This window comes from Drosophila rhopaloa, unplaced genomic scaffold (assembly GCF_018152115.1).
Source record: "Drosophila rhopaloa isolate 14029-0021.01 unplaced genomic scaffold, ASM1815211v1 contig_2, whole genome shotgun sequence".
NCBI classification, from domain to species: domain Eukaryota; kingdom Metazoa; phylum Arthropoda; class Insecta; order Diptera; family Drosophilidae; genus Drosophila; species Drosophila rhopaloa.
Genome location: NW_025335083.1, coordinates 10,387,442 through 10,404,483, shown reverse-complemented (window position 1 = coordinate 10,404,483; position 17,042 = coordinate 10,387,442). Strand labels below are relative to the sequence as shown.

The window sequence follows — 17,042 nt, the reverse complement described above, 5'->3', positions numbered from 1 at the left end:
AAAAATGTGGATACGTTTAATATGACCTTTCATGTCCTCATAGGAAAAATAGTAATTGATATTGTTGTGGTTAGAGCTCAAAATGAAAGTAATTGGTGTATCTAAATAGGCTAAAAAATAATTGAATTAAATATTTGTTCACCAATAAATTAAATAAATAAGTAGATCATTATTTTACATTGTTAGTGCTTCATAAACATTTGACCGGTTATATTTTGTGGGACACAATATTATTTGAGCTGTTTTTCTTTAACTTACAATTCTCCCAGTGCATGGCAATATGGCTGCTAATAGGGTCCAGAGCAGTTGCCCTGCCCCAGCTCCAACCCTCTTCCTCGTATCTTAATTGGCACCCATGGGAGGAGGATCGTCAAAGCGGCAGCGACCCCTATGGATATAAAAAAGAAAGATCTCTGGTCCGGCATAATGCCCAATCATCTCGACGGCTGCTTACAGCTGCTCCCTGTTCTCTTCTCCCTGATCCCCGAGCTGCCATCCCGGATCCCAATCCATTGTCCTCGTCTTCCGCCGAGTCTTGCAGCCATAAAAGTTTATGGCAGCCGAGAAAAGTAACGAAACATTCAAACTTTTTCTGCCGTTAACGAAACCTCCTTCTCTTTCGATCCGTGATCAATTCCCAGTGGCCGTTGTATGTCTCTATTAGCGACGACAATGGCGACCGATGGCCAGCATACAGCATTCAGCGTCCAGCGGAGACCGACTGCAAAAGATTATAAATTTTATACCATATACATACGTCATACAGAAATGGGTGTACTTATCCACTGAGGGAAATTCAGCCTTCTAAAATAAAGTTAATCTTGCATTTTTACTTTAAATACTACTCAACATTTAATACGGTTTTTTTCTCCTGCTATTTGTTATGTAAATTAAATATATGTTGTTAGCTTTAAGTGAAAATAATAATACAAATTATATATTATCTGATGAAGTCTTCAACAAAAAAGAAATGGGTCCATAACAGACTGATAACAAAGTGCTAAAACAAAAAAGGACTTGGAAATTTGTTTTTGAACTTCAAAGATTTACTAATCTTTAGACTTTTTAAAATAAATATGTTTTTTTCGATCCTTATAATAAAACAAAAATGAAAGACAAAATTTGTTTTTGAACTTAAAAGATTTACTAGTCGTTATACTATTTGAAATAAATATTTGTACATATATTTGGACCTTTGATTGTTATATCTTCGGAATGAAGACTTTTAAAAAAGCTTGAACCTTTTTGTTTTATTCTTAAAGTAAAGATATATTTCTAAGTGCACGTATAAAAACCATAGATATAGAGAATACCAGTCCCATCAAACTGTTTTTAAAAGGAATCCCCTGATCTGATCGACTCCCCCCAGTTGCGCCTATGTCTTTCCTCGTTTTTTTGTGTACACATCTTTGACTTTTATGCCTTTATTGCTGTGAAAAAATGTTAATTCTTGACGTTATACTTTTATTTGACTTTTACATTTCGATCTCTTCGCCCTGAGATCTTCATCGGACCATACATAGTTGACTCTTTGGTCATCCATATATTCGGTTGAGTAAATTGGTTGATTCGCTCCAGACTCGTCTACTATGTATTAATTGGTCGAAGATCGTAAAACGGAAAGTAAGCACAATAAATCAATAGTCGAAAGAGATTTGAAGGGGAAAGAAAAAGGGAGTGCTTATTAAGACAAATAACTTGAAGATTTTTACGATTTTAAAGAAAATTAATACCTTCTAAAGATATTTCAAATTCCTAAATTATTCATAAATTGACTTAAAGATGACAAAAACTTTATATTTTATATTTCGTATAATTTGAAGTATAATAATTGTATGTTGGATCAACAATAACTGACACAGCTCAAAGTAGTAAAACAAATCTTAAATATATTATCTAATATTATATTTATCAGCAAGACGACATAAATATGACCATTCTAAAATAGGGATTGTAAATTAATGAACTGTCTACTTCATTATTTTCACTTATCAAATTGTCATTTTCCAAATATAGTATTCATTCATTAAAAATAATGTTTATATGGCAAATAATTGATTGTGTTGTTAAATATTATTTTCAAGTATGTATAATTCAAATAGAAATTGTTAAAAAATATTTTGTTCTCCAATAGAATCTACACAAATGGAATTAATGGGAGGCCATAAAATAATGGAGTTTTTCTGCTTGTTTTATTACTCTTAATTAATTCCAATCAATGTCTATTTAAGAAAATTATAATTTTTGTATACTTAACTTAATACGCCATTAAAATGGCGTTCGCTATAAGTGTGCTGCATTAATTTATAATGTGTGTACTCAATCATCATAAAAATTAAAATTTATTTCTCGTTCAAAAATAAAGTTAGCATAAAAACTTAATATAGCATAACGGATTTTTTTTATTATTTAACCTTCTATAATAACAAACATTCTATAACAAACCACTTAAGTTTCCGCTCAAAATATGACAGGCAAATATATATTTTTCCACTTGTAAACTAAGCCACATTTCCATCCGGTTATTGTTTTTATTTGGCTGCCTTTCGGTTTCAAGTTCAGATTGGATAGGATCGGATCGCCCGGAGACAGTTTGCGGCTATTGTGTGCGGGGGATTGATTAACACAATATCCACTGACCGAAATCTTTATTAGTGACCATGCACTAATTAAGCTCCGTCGTGTGATTCGTTCGCGTTTGTCACTCGATGCAAATGAATCGCGTCTCTGTGGAGCAGAAGATCATAAAAGCCGCTAAAAGGTGTGGGCGAGAAAAGGAAAACAACGCCCCGAGCCAGCCAACAATTCTTTTGTTTATCGAATTGATTAGAGCTGCGGACGAGTTCGATATATATTTTGCGTTGCGAGGGTGTAATTAATCACAACACTCAAGTTCGTCACTTGACCAAAGTGCTAAACGCGCTAATAAAACAAATTTACATAGACCAAATTTTACTTATCAATACTATATTGGATTAAAGTGATGTCTGGCCATCCAAAAATTGTTATTTTATAAAACGAAAAGAAAGTAATATTTAAAAGTGCCATAAATTTCAGATTTAAAACTGTAATGAAAGTGCGTTATTCCTTATATTGATTTTTTAAATATTTAAATATGTGTAGATCACACAAAGAAAATTGTAAATCGATTGGATAATTGCTCTCCCACGACTATGCTTTAGAAATTCTCAAAGCTACTTTTTTTAATCCGGTAAACTCATTTAGTAATAAGACACACATTTAATATGACACTATCAATTAATGAAACGAATGATTTTGATTTTAAATATATTTAAATTTTATTTCTTGTTAGGTCTTCTTTTCTCAGTTGCTATCCATTAACTAACGTAGAGAAACTCCAGATAATATTTGTTCTCTTGAAGGTCTTGATGAAAAATTATAGCAGTTTAATATTTGTCAATATCTTCATAAAAAAACTAACAAAAGTTCACGTGAGAAAACAGGATTGAAGCATTTAAAATAGCATTTAAATAGCAATTATTTCTTCCTATTATGTTTAACGTTTTACCCTGTTACTGCATACTGATTCTATTTACAGATTGGCCTTAACTTTGTTGATCTAAAAATCTTTTCTTATCAAAAGCATAAATTCAAATTTACCGCCTTTATCTTGCAAGGTTACGGTTTGAGTCCGTGTTAAAAAAGATCGCAATTAAAATGGATTAAGACAGCGCTAAGATTTTAGATACATTTTTATCAAAGTTCTGAACCTCCTGGATTTATATGATTTAGTATGTTCTGCGGTATATTTTAAAGTGATATTTGGTAGAATCTGGTCACACTTGTTCTGGAAACATCGATAGTATCGATAATATTGCTCCAGCTCTAACATAAATTGTTTGTCATTCAACAAGATATTTTGTAAATCGCTAGATTCGCTTCAAAAAGCCTGAAATCCCCTAAAGTAAATACAAAATGGTGAGTACATGGAATTGGTCAGTTATTAAAGGTGCTAATAAAGTGAAAACTCCTTGCTGTACAGTACCAGCCATCACTGAAAGTGCAGCCCACGGATGTGACCGTGCTAAATGCCACCGGCCGTGCGGGAATGCCCACTGAGGCCAACTGCCTGAACCAACTGGCCCACGTCCACCGGCTGCGGGACTCGGAACTCAACTACAACGAGCACCAGTACAACCTCAACATGCAGATGCTGCGCAACCGCGAGGGACTCGGCGTGCCCCTCAAGATGGGAATGGAGCGATTCGCCGCCCGCCAGGTGGGCCGTCTGCCCTTCCTTCCGTCCAGGTGGGTGCCATCCTAGGGAACCTCTTTATATTACCTTCTAGGAAGCCGTCATCAACCCATTAATCTGTCGAGCCCATACCATCTCAATCACAGAGAACCTATATAATCACATGGAACCTATATTATTACAACATATATCATTACATTTTATATCATCGCATCCTATATCATCACAACCTATATCATCGGTGATGTATCTTTAGTACAGTCGTGGCCTCTTTACACAGTCTGATTTTTCATATCAGCTGTTGTTTATTTGTTTTCCGACTTTGTTTTAATAGCGTTTATACCAGCCAAAGGTTTTAAATTGGCAACTCAGATTAAGTTTCGGAGTATGTTTATATAGTCTACATAGTCAATTATATTTGACCATTTCCTTTTAACGCGACCTGTGTTATAAAATACCAAAAACAAAACTGAGAAATCAGACCCTTTACTAAAAACCAACTTATAGGAAATAGTTGAAATGAAATTAAAGCTTTACGCCACCCTGTTATTAAACGTTTTTTTTCACAACCATCAATGCCAACTTCTTGACTTAAATATAATATTTTTCCTCGGATCTAAAGTTCATTGTGTTTCCTGCATAAGAAATAGCCTTAAAAAGAAGACGCTTTACCATCTTGCCAAATTTATTTAAGAAATTCATTTTCGGAATCCCATAAATCAATTTTCGTTAAATACATATTATCTTTGTCCATTAAGCATTAAGTCAATTTGTTTAAAATATAGATCAATTCATATTTTATGACAGTTGTTTAACTTAATTATTGTTTGATTTCCATCACCCAGTATATTTTCTCATTCTTTGTTCTCAATTATTTATTTCAGCAACTTCATGGATGATGTTCTGACTGGCCGTTGCGACTCTATCGGTTTCGAGGACTTTATGAATCTGCCCGAGTATAGCGAGCAAATGCGTCAGCCCCACGCTGTGGTGGAGAAGTCACTGGGCATTTACCAATAAATCCTCATAAATATAGTTGCTTAAATGCTTGGCATTTGACCCACACATTCTAAGAGTTAAAATTCAGCTAATAAAATTTATTTTGGTTCCCCGGCTAAAGGATAACAAAATCACCAATTTCTTTGAGCCAAATTCATTTGTATTTTATTTGTTTTACTCCACATCAATATTCAACTAGTTCGTTAAAATTATACATTTTATTCAAACAAGTCTAAAAACTACATGAAAAATATTGGCAGAAAGGATTGTTGTACTGAGGAGATTCGTTAAAATTATAAACTGAAGGAGATATGCATCGACATAAATCATTATGTATGTATAAATAAAACAATAAGAGATTGTAAAATGGACGAAATCGTTTCGTAAAAATAGACTTAGACATAAGGAAAACTGAATTGTAAACGGAGGGCGCATTTCAAATTATACAAAACATTGCATATATACATTTTTGATATTCAAAGAGGAAAATAACAGTAATTGATTTTGAAATTAACAGATTATACTGAGCTAATCGTCATATAGTTTTCAAAACACAATACATCCATTACAAAAAACCTTTAATCAACAAAAAATATTATTGAAAATTGTAGATTTCTCGTGCTTTTTGTTAGATTTGTATTATACTGAGCTAATCGTCATATAGTTTTCAAAACACAATACATCCATTACAAAAAACCTTTAATCAACAAAAAATATTATTGAAAATTGTAGATTTCTCGTGCTTTTTGTTAGATTTGTATTGTGCTGTGATTTTAAGCTTCAATTACTGGATTAATCCCTTTTATTGTGATGATAGGCAATAGATTTTGTTGTATATATTTTCTCTAAAAGCAGGAAGTCGAAATTGCAATAGCTTTTGGGTAGTGTTTCGTTCTTAGTAGATCCAGTTGACGGGCACCCATTGCTCCTCGTGGCTCATCTGATCGAGGGTTTCCACCACCTGACGGAATGTCTCATCGAAGTCCTCGTTCACGATGACCATGTCGAAGTATTTCTCGTATTTACGCTGGACAAAGCTGCTCTCCTCGACAGTGGCTACCAGATCGTCATCCTGTTGAAAAGAACCATACAAATCGAATGTGTTAAGCAATGTCTGGGTATTCAGGCAGATATCTACGAGGGCTACTAGGGTGGCCTAGGTGCACCAAGCGGATGAGTGAATTTATCACATTTTAAAGGAATTTCTCTGAAGGACTACGTTAGGCAACATTACCTCATACAACGATGCCAGGGATTCGAGCGTACGGGCGCGTCTTGAGCTGAATCTTATGGAACTCTGGCGGTCAAACTGTGGAATACGTGCACGGATTAAAGGAGTGCCAACTCTAAGGGGACTACGTCAAACATACAGATAAATTCCTATTCGAGCCCGTCGCCCGCCGATCCGCATAGATCGTCTTGAGCTGTTCCATTCCAGGCGCTGCCACAAAGATAACGAATGGCATCAGTTCCTGGCTGTTGTGCAGGATCTTCAGGGCATTCGGTGCACAATCCAGGATGCACATACGCCCGCTATTGATCACATCCTTGATGGACTGCAAGTGGGTGCCGTACAGATTGCCATTGTGTTCGCCGTACTCCAAGAACTCGTTGTTCTTCACGGCCTCATCCATCTCCTCGCGGTCCATGAACCAATAGCTCGTTCCGTTCTCCTCCAAGGCGCGCTTGGGACGACTGGTATCTAAAGTGGATAGGTAAGTAAATAAAGTATTATTAAAAAACCTTCAAATTTAAAATAATAATTTAGAATATTATAAGAAGGTAGGAACGTTCCTTAGTTTGTAAAATGCAAGTCAAAACAAGAAAGGAAGCTAACTTTGGCAAGCCGAAGTGTATAATCCCCTATTTCCCTTACAAAATTATATTATATAATTATATTCTATATTTCGATTTCGATTTTTAAAAACAAAAAAATTAATATATATCGCAGTATAATGCCATAAGATACAATCGTCCGATTTTTGTAAAACTAAAACCATATTTCTTTTTTTCCTGATTGTTCCTATTAGAGCTATATGATATTGTAGGCCGATCTAGGGTAGGAAATGTGTCCTTATAATTAAATTACTCACTGCGAAGGGTATAAAAACGAAAAAATCTTGTTGTGAAAATATTGGTCCTATCGATATAAAGATTAGTTTGAGGGTGCTAATCTGATGAAAGGTTTTGACTTTAGGTCGAATATCCTTTCTTATAAGCTTTATCTAATTTTAAAATATATGTTGTGTAAATGTTCTTACGAGGAATAACCGCTCCGAACTTGTCCACATCGCTGTTAATCAGACGATTCTTGAGCGTACGTCTTCCCACTCCGGAAACGCCGATGAGGACCAGGGTTTTCCTGCGGAACGGAGGCATTCGGGTGACCTCTTCATAAAGCAAAAGCTCCGCCTTGTCGAACTCGCAATTGGCCACCGATCTGTACATGGTCTTTCGCTTCCGTTTCGAGATCTATAGGGAAATATATGAATATTTACTTCGACTTTATTTAAGGGCAGTGTAGAAGAACTAACCCTTGTCCCGCAAATGCCAATTTTGTGAACATAATCCGCCTCGGGGGCCACAAAAGCTTTGCGTCGCTCCTCCAACTCTTGAGATGGTATAAGACCAATTTTATCCGATTCGGCGGTAATGTTCTTTGCCTGCCACCAGTTGGGATCTTTTACATTAATGATCTTTTGAGTAAAACAAGAATAAGAATATAATATTTGGTTAATGGAGTTTCTTCTATATCAACTCACCTGCAAAATATCACCCGATTTGAAGGGCAATCCAATGTCCCTGCATGGCAGCAATGAATCCTCCGAGGGATTGTATGTGAACAGGGCACGCATATAGCACTGTTGATCAAAAAAAAAATTTAAATTTAAATTTCATTAAGCTTTTAACTGTTTTTTTTTTGTTACTAAGCCAAGATTTACTTACTTAGTTGCAAGCGATTCGAGAATTTTGATGGGAATTCGTTTTAAGACTGACTAATATTTATTTAATTACATGTTAGGTCTATTAATGAATTTGTTTTCAAAAAAAATATTTTTGCCAAACAATATTTGAGATAAAGCTAAATCAAAATAATGAAAAGCAATAAACTATGCCTTAAAATGGTAATTATGGTAAAAGATTCCAAGTTGATAAATGGATTTTAAAGGTAAGTTATTAGCCAATTCAAAATATTAAAATATATTAAAAGCGATTTAAGTAAAAAAATTATTTTAAATAATTCCCATTTCATTTATTGAACTTTCATTGAACTATAAAACAATTTGAAGCTTAAATACATAAGGTCACCTCCCAACTAATCAAAATTCATGCAATCAAGCAGCAATCTTTGGGAGGAGAATAAAAATTCAGTTGAAGCGAACATCGAACTTACCGTCAGTTTCTTGCCCGTCTCGAGACCCGCGATGCCATTCTGTTTTACCTGACCCCCACTCACAGTGTAGCGACCGCTCTTCATCTCCTCGTCCACATTGGGTCCGATCTTCAGGGTGAGATTCTCCTTGGCCCGCGACACCTCCACCTGCAGCTCGTCGGCGGTGCGCACTGGGGTGCCGTTCACCTCCAGGATCACATCGCCCACATGCAGCATGCTCTGCTTATCGATCACTCCGCCCGCCAGTATCCTGGCCACCACCAGTTGCTTGAACTCGTCCAGTTCGACGGTCAGGCCCAGCGGCTTGCTGGGATCGCGGCGCAGGCCCACCATCTTGATGGTCTCCACTGGCATCTTGGTGCTGAGAATGTCCTCGGTGAACAGGTAGCCGCCCGATTGGCGCTGGCTGGCGATCTCTAGTTGGGTGGTGGATCCGCCGGCAGATTTCAGTCGCTGCTCGTAGAGCGCACCTATCTCATCATGGGCGCGCAAAAGGGCCTGAATGAAAATATTGGTTATTAATATATTATAATGAACTTTTAATACATGCCCCTATTTCTTAATTAGTAGTTTAATTCAATTATAGCTACGAAATAATTCAATTATAACAAATATATATATATTTTTTTTTATGACACATGTTGAATATCAACAGGTACATAATCTTTTTAGCTTTAATAGACGAATTTGTAAACTCGAACGGTCTGCAAAAATATGGGGTCCTAAAACTGAGTTATGTCAGCAAAAAAAACGGATTCTTTAAAAAGAGCGGTCCCATCTTGAACAAATAAATACACTACAGAAAGTTCAAGATCCGTTATGTGTATATTGCTAAAAAATTATATGAAATTAAAATAGTTTTTGTATTAGTTAATTACACAAAAATAAATGATCTTAGACAATTTAAAAAAATTTGAATTTTAATTTAACTAATCATATAATGAAAAATGAAGTCTTGAAATTAAGGCATCATTGGAACAGAATCCTTATTGTCACGAGAAACGTGGAATGTGGAAAGTAAGATAAATTACCTAAGCATACTACTTTCTAGTGAGAATGGTGAAAGGCTTTCCCAACCATGTTCCTTAGTTTATTAAAAATAAAGACTTAGAATTCAATATTGCCTAATTATTGCCTAATCCCTGGAACCGAATCCTTATTTTCACGAGAAACGTGGACTGTGGAAAGTAAGACAAATAACCTAGTGAAGGTGGTGAAAGGCTTTCCCAATCACTTTCCATGACTACTTACACGAAAATGGGGTTGGGCGAGAAGCTTGGCGAGCTCTCGCGACTCCAGACGCCTCGAGGGTGAGAACTTGCGGATAATGTCGTCGCAGATCGGCTTGTTGTTCAGATGAGCGGGCAGGAATAATGGCACTGGCTGCGGCTCGGTCGGATTCAGCTGCAGAAAAAGAACGAAAAGTGAAGAGTTCGTCATGTGCGGCTAATTAAATTCAGTGCTTTGTCTGGGGCGTGCCTGCCCTAGGTCAAGTTACGATGCCTCCAACTTAATTGAGCGAGTGCGTTAATTGGTCCAAGCTTTTTCGGCAGTCCAACCCCCCTTCTTTTTCTTCCTCAATCTTTGCCATTTAACCCTGTGTGAACTCTGCGCTGACAACAGAATATTTGGAGTCTTAGGTCAAAAATTAGGTCGCTTGCCATTTGAATTTGGGTCGCATGGAAAGTGAGTTTTCTGGTTTAATTGCACATAATTTCGTGTTCCGGCATTATTTTTTCCCTGTCTGCAGGCTTTTGTTATTCCCTCGCATCTTGTACATACATATGTATTTGTAATTATTCTGGCCCATCGGCAGTTTCCGCCCACGATGGGAAAGTCATCTGAGTCAACTCATGCAATATTTATGGGTACTTAATGTGGGAGTGCTTTTCTCTTTTGCTCTCGGCAAACTGATGAAAAAACACTATCGCTGGAGAATGTGATAAGCGAATAAAGAGAAAAATGCATTCTCTATGAGAATTCTATTCTGGGAAAACAATCTGTATATTTATCTTCAAAGAAATTCAAGGAAATTCAAAGGAATGTTAGGAATTTAGTGGAAGTTTCACTTTTGTGTGACTCAAAAAATATTATTTATATATTTCCATTATTAATTTATTTATCAAGTGATCGTGTTGACAAAAAAAAGATTTCTATAGTAATACTCCCATCCATTTTTATCGGGTCTTAAGGCATCTGTTTATTTTCTAAAAGCCTGATAAAAGTGGACACTTTTTGGGAACTCAGCGATTTGATATTGAATGTGCCCTAAAGTTTAAATAAATTTTCAGAAAGCTTTTTAATATATTTTGCTCCAATGCGTTCGCCACTTCATCGATGAGTAATCCTTTTGATCTTTGTTTATTTGTTTACTCATTTAAAACAGTGAAATATCGTGTTATTGCTGAGTTCTATGGGTTTTTCTTAAGTTCAGCTCTTTTTCCGTGTGAAAAATAGAATAGAAGAAGCCCCACGCGACAGACAATCCCCACCCTATTTTCACACACACCCACAATTGTTATTGATACTTTGGCTTAGGGCTTTCACCTCCACTCAGCAAAATGTTTTCGTCATGACAACGTCAGTTTAAAATTGCCTCAAAATATAATGTACCGCAACAGGTGCTTACTAATTAAGCGAACTGTTAATTATACACACAGACGTGAAAACACGTAAACAAGGGAATTTGTTTTATTTTTTTCGAAGGCTAACAGTAGCTGGCGAATTTGTAGACCGAAAAAAATGTGGCTTACACAAATACTTGATTAAGTTATAAGTTTTTAAGGCCATTACGCTGTTTAATTACTTTAACAGTGGGTAATATTTTTATTTGGCTTTTATGTATTTTCTTCACTTATTTTTTGGAGCCACTCCCAAAACGCTAGTGAGCGCTTAAAGCCAAGAGCGAGCGGCTATATCTGTGTATGTGTGTGCGGGAGAGAGCCTCTCTTGGGGTTTTTGGGTGTTTCAAAAGTTTTCGTAGTATGGAGTTTTTGGTTTTTTTGAAATGCCAAAACATGGCCAAGACTGTTGTGTTGTTGGCCAGGTTACAAAACAGTTCTCGGCGACTACGTCATCAATTTGAGCTTGGAAAAGCTTTTCACAGTGGGGTTACCAAGGCACTAGCACAACACACTAATAACTGTTCCACTTTTTCGTATTTATAATATTATTGATTGGTTTTTCATTAGCAGTTGATTTCGAAAATTCACAGGTTTTCTTTTGAATTACGAGGTGTGGAGGAAAAGCGTTTGCTGAGAGATAGAGAGAGGGCCAACTAACTGTTGCCTTTTGGTTAACAACGAAACCGCCCCGTTTAAGCCACGCTCACGCACACTACCGTATCAATACCAATACAGTCAAGCACCAATGCTCACTCATTCGAATGGGCCAAAAAAATCGAAACGCGCGTTTTAAACCGGAATGTAAACTGAACCTCACCTTAGCACTGCTCGCAAGTAACTGACTCACAAGCGGCGAGTTAGTGAGCGAGCTAGGGCTAGCTGTTGCCATCTCTTTACTGCATCGCCCTCTCTCGCTCTCACCTGCTTGCCGTGTATAAAAGCTCTACATAAGTTAATATACAACTGTACGCAGCTATGTTATTTACATGTTAGCTTATTCTTTACAGAGGCTCAAATGCTAAGCTGGCGCTCACAGAGAGACGCCCTCTCTTTATGTTAAGGTTATGCTAGGGATGCACAGTGTGCATTGCACACAGAGAAACAACTCCTTGAAATTGTTCCTGCAAATGTTGTACATCTAAAAGTGTTGTTGTTTATTTAATATCCTAATTTTATTCTACCAAAGTTTTGTCTGGGTTTCACTAAAAATTTAAGATTTTAGTCAATTTTTAAAAAGTTTTCAGTTGGCTTAAAAAAATGTGAAAAATCGAACATTTTTGTGAAACATTTTTGGCAGTTCTTAATATTAATTTTAAATTTTTGGACAGTATAAACACAAATTTAGGCAACCACGTTAGTTATTGAAATCCTTTTTAAAAGCTTTTGCGAAATTTAACATCCAATCGTCAATTCAAAATTCGATATCAAGCAATATTCTCCGAAGTGCTGTTATAAGCAACTCATTTGCAAAACGATTGTAGGAAATTTTCATAAGGTCAACAACATGAAAAAGACCAAACCACAAACTTTAAAAAGAATTCAAATAAAGAATAAAATAGCCACAAGCTTTTAGAAGCAAGGCGCTCCAAAATCACATTTCAGGGGAAAAGTTATGACCCTGGGAAAAACTTAAATATGAAACTTTAACCAGTTAAACAAATTATGTCGCTTTTAGATTAAAATTTATTTTATTTCTATAGCACACATGCATTTCTTTTACATTGTTACCAAGTGCATTGGTGATCTTACCAGCATCGGAGTCCGATTTCAATCTTTGCTGGTAAGTCTTTCGCTCTTTCTGAACCTCTATAAGCCACAACTGCATTAGTAGGCCAACAAGTAAAGCGCTTTTTGTGCATCGTTTTCGAGCTCAGGTAACATAAAAAGCGTCGTGTTTACGTTGAAAATATGTTTCCAAACCGGTTTTCTTATTCACACTCAAATACACACAACTTCTTTGGGGCGTTGATGTCAAAGAGTTGACACGGCGACTTGTTCCCCGTTTTATGTAATCTGCATAAAATGGGGGAGTGTTCGAAGGAGCGGTGACGACAGGAGAGTTTGGGGTAATCGAAATTGGGAAGTGGTAAGTGACATTTCATATTTTCTTGTCTCGTGACTCGTAGGCTAATTACTTTCACTGCCTTTCTCAACAGCCACCAACCGCAGCATAAAAACCACAATCGAATGAACCTGCCCAGGGAAATACCTCGGAAAATGTTGGATTCTAATTATCTGCGTCACGCGATGTCGCTTTCCATTATATTTTCTGTGTTTTGGTTTTTTATTGTTTCTCCAATGTTTGTTTAAGGCTATAATAACTTTTGGCTTAGGTTTACTCACATTATTTTATTGGAGTTATAATTAGGGAGATTATGGTTTTTATTTACTATTTAAAACATTTTCTGCAATTAACTATGAAAATTTGAAGACATAAAAAGGTAATGAACTAGTTGTCAATTTTAAAACCTCACAGAGAATTTAAATATCTTTTCTGTAATTCATAATTTTATTAACTTTTCAGAACTTAAAAAATCATTCATTATATAATACATATTGGTGTTAATAGCTTTTTACAGAGTAAATCCAATTCGATTTTATTTTTATGATAACACCAACTCATTGTTTTCATAGTTTATTTGCGTGTTTGCCGCTTAAACAGCCAAATATATTTACAATTTAATTAAGTTACAAACTTTCGGGCTGTTTTTCTGATGAAGAAAACTGAAAAAATCAAAAAAATATTTCAGGTCAAGCTAATTTCCACTTCCATGGTTATAACACGATGATCTAATAACAATCTCTCACCATCTGCATAAAACTAAACTCATCTTGCGAAGAAATAGAGGTCAAGTTTAGTGCGAAAATACATAAGTGGGAAGGCAAGGAAAAAAAAAAGCCAGTACTAATGGGCCATAATAATTGCCACAAAAGACAAAAGAGATGGCTAGCAATTGAAGTGTATATGGCTTAGGCCAGAAAATCTACAGAGAAGGGTTTCATTTTTTATTTTGCTTGTGGGAGGCAAAGAAAATGATGTAATAAAGAAAGCAAACACACGCACATATTGCCAGCCCGGAAAATTCTATCTAGACCGAAAATCAGCATGCAATGCCATCGATAAAGTAAACACAAATTGCGAATGTGTGTATTGGTGTGAATGGAAAATGTGTGGAAAAACGTATGCGCAATTTTCTTATTGAGCAGATGCTCGAAGTCAAATAAGTGGGTCAGAAATTGTACCGAGTTATTTTTCCTCGACTTTTTACGTTTATATGTTCTGGTCTACTTACCATCAGTTCCTTGTGGGGCGTGCTGGGATTGCTGCGCAGTAATCCCTTGAGGAAGATCTCATCGTGGTCGGATAGGTCCGTCGAGTTGCGGAAGGCGGCTAGAACGAAAGTAAAGTGTTCGAGATAAACCACAGTCGTAAAATTGCAATCACAAACAGACGAAATGACAATCGTTTTAGCAGCTTTATGCTAGTTTTATAATACAACCAACAAGGGCGCATCTTGATTTTTAGAAGAGGGATTGTTTTTTGAATAGAAAGTACATTTGATATACAGTATTCTGATTATACAATATAATTTCTGTTTAAAATGAGTCTATTTTCCAAGTTACAAAATATTATGTCTAAATTAATGAAATTTCATTTTGTTTAATTTTACATTGTTTAAAAAATGCTATTCTTTTTTGAAAGGTGTTAGATAATTTTTTAAAACTGATTTATCCTGTCAAACAAGTACTGTAATATTTGTTTGTGAACTGCTGGTGAAATACAAAAATTTCTATTATTGCAAACAGGTTTCTTAAAAGGCAGTTAAGCTTCTTTAACTGCTGCGAATCGTAGATTATTGAATGGTCAATTTGTCTAACTATTATTCTTTTTAGCAATATTCAATTTCTGAGCTTTTGGTATAAGGTACTACTACTATATGAATTCTTATATATTGTATGAGACATAAATGGTCCATCTATTTTGTTAAAAACAAAATAATTGGGTATATCTTTTATATATAATATAGTAGACAATTTATTTAAATAAAATATAAGTTTGTAACTAGCAGTCAACAAAACTTTGCGTGTATATTATTTAACTCTTCGCTTTGAATATTTTTTTGGCACTTATTGGCTGAAATTCACTGACGGTTTGGTTTTTACATACAAATAATTATTTAAGTTTCTTTATTAAGTTTACTTTGCTTTTTTATGTAGCATGATTAATGACATAAATCACTAAATGTTATTAATAATGTTTAATGTTTTCCTGTGTATGTGTTTTTAAACTTTATTTTATTCACCAAACCGATTACTTAAACATTTTTTGAATAAGTATATTTTACTCGTGTATGATGAGCATTGGATAATGTGATGTTTTGGGGAACTTTTACTCAAATGACCCCTTTTCGGCGGGTTGCGGACACTCCCCCTGGCACGTACCGTTATCTGACGTATCGTCCTCGCCATTCACTTTGTTGTTGCTGGCCAACAGCTCCACTTTATCCTGGCGCGCTTGACGTCGTGACCGAGCGCTCCACCGCACCATTGTGGCGCCGAGAATGAGGAAGACTGGAGGGGGGGAGGGGGAGCTGGCCAAAATAATAACCCAAAATGAAGTAAATCTAAAAATGTCTCGAATTTCGAGCCATAAAAAAAGGGGTATCGGTAACCCTTATGTTTTAGCCATATGCTAAGCCACTTAAACACAACTTGTCTTTAAGGAATAATCACTTGTTGTTATTGTTATAAAGACAACGCAACGAAAAATTCACCGCCTGCGAAGAAACATAACAACCGACTTGTTTGTCGAGTCGAACCAAACTGAAAACCAGAAATTCAAAGCTCAAATGAAAAGCTTTTGCAAGTGAAATTTTAAATGCAGTGCGCCTATCGGTTTTTGAATCATTTATTTATCGGCGCTATTTTATTAATCGTCGGTGGTTTTGGTAAAAATGAGTTGATTGTGATCGTTGTCTGTACTGTTCTGAAAAAATGAGCATAACAAGTAATAACTATAACTTAATGTACCTTTCAATTACTTGATATTTTCAGAGACTATGATTTAGACTACGTCCTTCTTTAGCCTTAGCTTTCCGTGAACTATAAGCCAGCATTTATTTGGTCTTAAGTTTTAAAACTTTAAATAAAATATATTTTATATATTTTATACATGTAATTTGTTTGGTTTTTAACTTGGCTAAGTGCCAATTCCCACCAACAAAATGTATCTTGAAAATAAGAAAACGATTCGAGGTTTTTGTAGCAACAAAAAACAAATGAGGTTAATTTCAATAATTGTAGCTAACGATTAAAATTAATAATAATTTAAATGTCTTTAAAATGCTATAAAATGGTAAAGGAGAATTTGACCAAGAGAGACAGAGAAATTATCCGAATTATACCGATGTGTTTGTCTGGTGTGCGTCAATGCTAGCTTGTAACTTCGAAGATAGTTAGATATTTTTCATAGTTGGTTCAGTAACGGAAAGTAGAATATATAAAAAGGTCACAGTGAAAGGTAAAAATGGTATAATTATTTTTTTTTACATACGTTTAAAGGTCGATTTGTTTCTGTTTTTGTTTTAGTTATTAAAATCTGCAACAAATGTTATTTTAGAAAGTAACATCGAATTTAAAAATTAACATTTATGGTGCCTGCATTGGCTAAATCGGTTAAAACACGACTAATGTTGCGAGAGCGTGGAAGAGCAAAAGAGAGCCAGCAACATGCTGCTGCAACATGGAAGCCAGCGAAAAATCTATAAAAGCAACTCGCAAACGGCACAATCTGTAATTTTTCGAGCGA

The 17,042-nt window shown here is 35.5% G+C and overlaps 2 protein-coding genes across 2 annotated transcripts; one reads left to right on the top strand and one right to left on the bottom strand.

Annotated features, from left to right (window-relative positions):
• Positions 1-3,816: 3,816 nt before the first annotated feature.
• On the top strand, positions 3,817-5,368 carry LOC108042318 (proteasome maturation protein). Its single transcript, XM_017120537.1, has 3 exons — positions 3,817-3,939; positions 4,004-4,269; positions 5,101-5,368. The coding sequence occupies exons 1-3, from the start codon at positions 3,937-3,939 to the stop codon at positions 5,234-5,236; spliced, it is 405 nt and encodes a 134-aa protein (XP_016976026.1). The 5' UTR covers positions 3,817-3,936; the 3' UTR covers positions 5,237-5,368.
• On the bottom strand, positions 5,354-16,042 carry LOC108042317 (protein PALS2). The gene is made up of 10 exons (XM_017120535.1): positions 15,677-16,042; positions 14,527-14,624; positions 9,861-10,013; positions 8,610-9,107; positions 7,978-8,076; positions 7,750-7,911; positions 7,477-7,687; positions 6,586-6,917; positions 6,450-6,524; positions 5,354-6,287 (listed from the first exon to the last, which is right to left on the bottom strand). The coding sequence occupies exons 1-10, from the start codon at positions 15,780-15,782 to the stop codon at positions 6,111-6,113; spliced, it is 1,911 nt and encodes a 636-aa protein (XP_016976024.1). The 5' UTR covers positions 15,783-16,042; the 3' UTR covers positions 5,354-6,110.
• Positions 16,043-17,042: the final 1,000 nt, after the last annotated feature.

Excerpts from the sequence above, each read along its gene's own strand:
- LOC108042318 (XM_017120537.1), top strand. Across the intron at positions 4,270-5,100 it reads CTGCCCTTCCTTCCGTCCAG|CAACTTCATGGATGATGTTC; the intron begins GTGGGTGCCATC and ends TATTTATTTCAG.
- LOC108042317 (XM_017120535.1), bottom strand. The coding sequence starts at position 15,782 with ATGGTGCGGTGGAGCGCTCGGTCACGACGTCAAGCGCGCCAGGATAAA. Across the intron at positions 9,108-9,860 it reads TCGCCCAACCCCATTTTCGT|GCCCTTTTGCGCGCCCATGA; the intron begins GTAAGTAGTCAT and ends ATTTTCATTCAG. Across the intron at positions 6,918-7,476 it reads GTTCGGAGCGGTTATTCCTC|ATACCAGTCGTCCCAAGCGC; the intron begins GTAAGAACATTT and ends TATCCACTTTAG.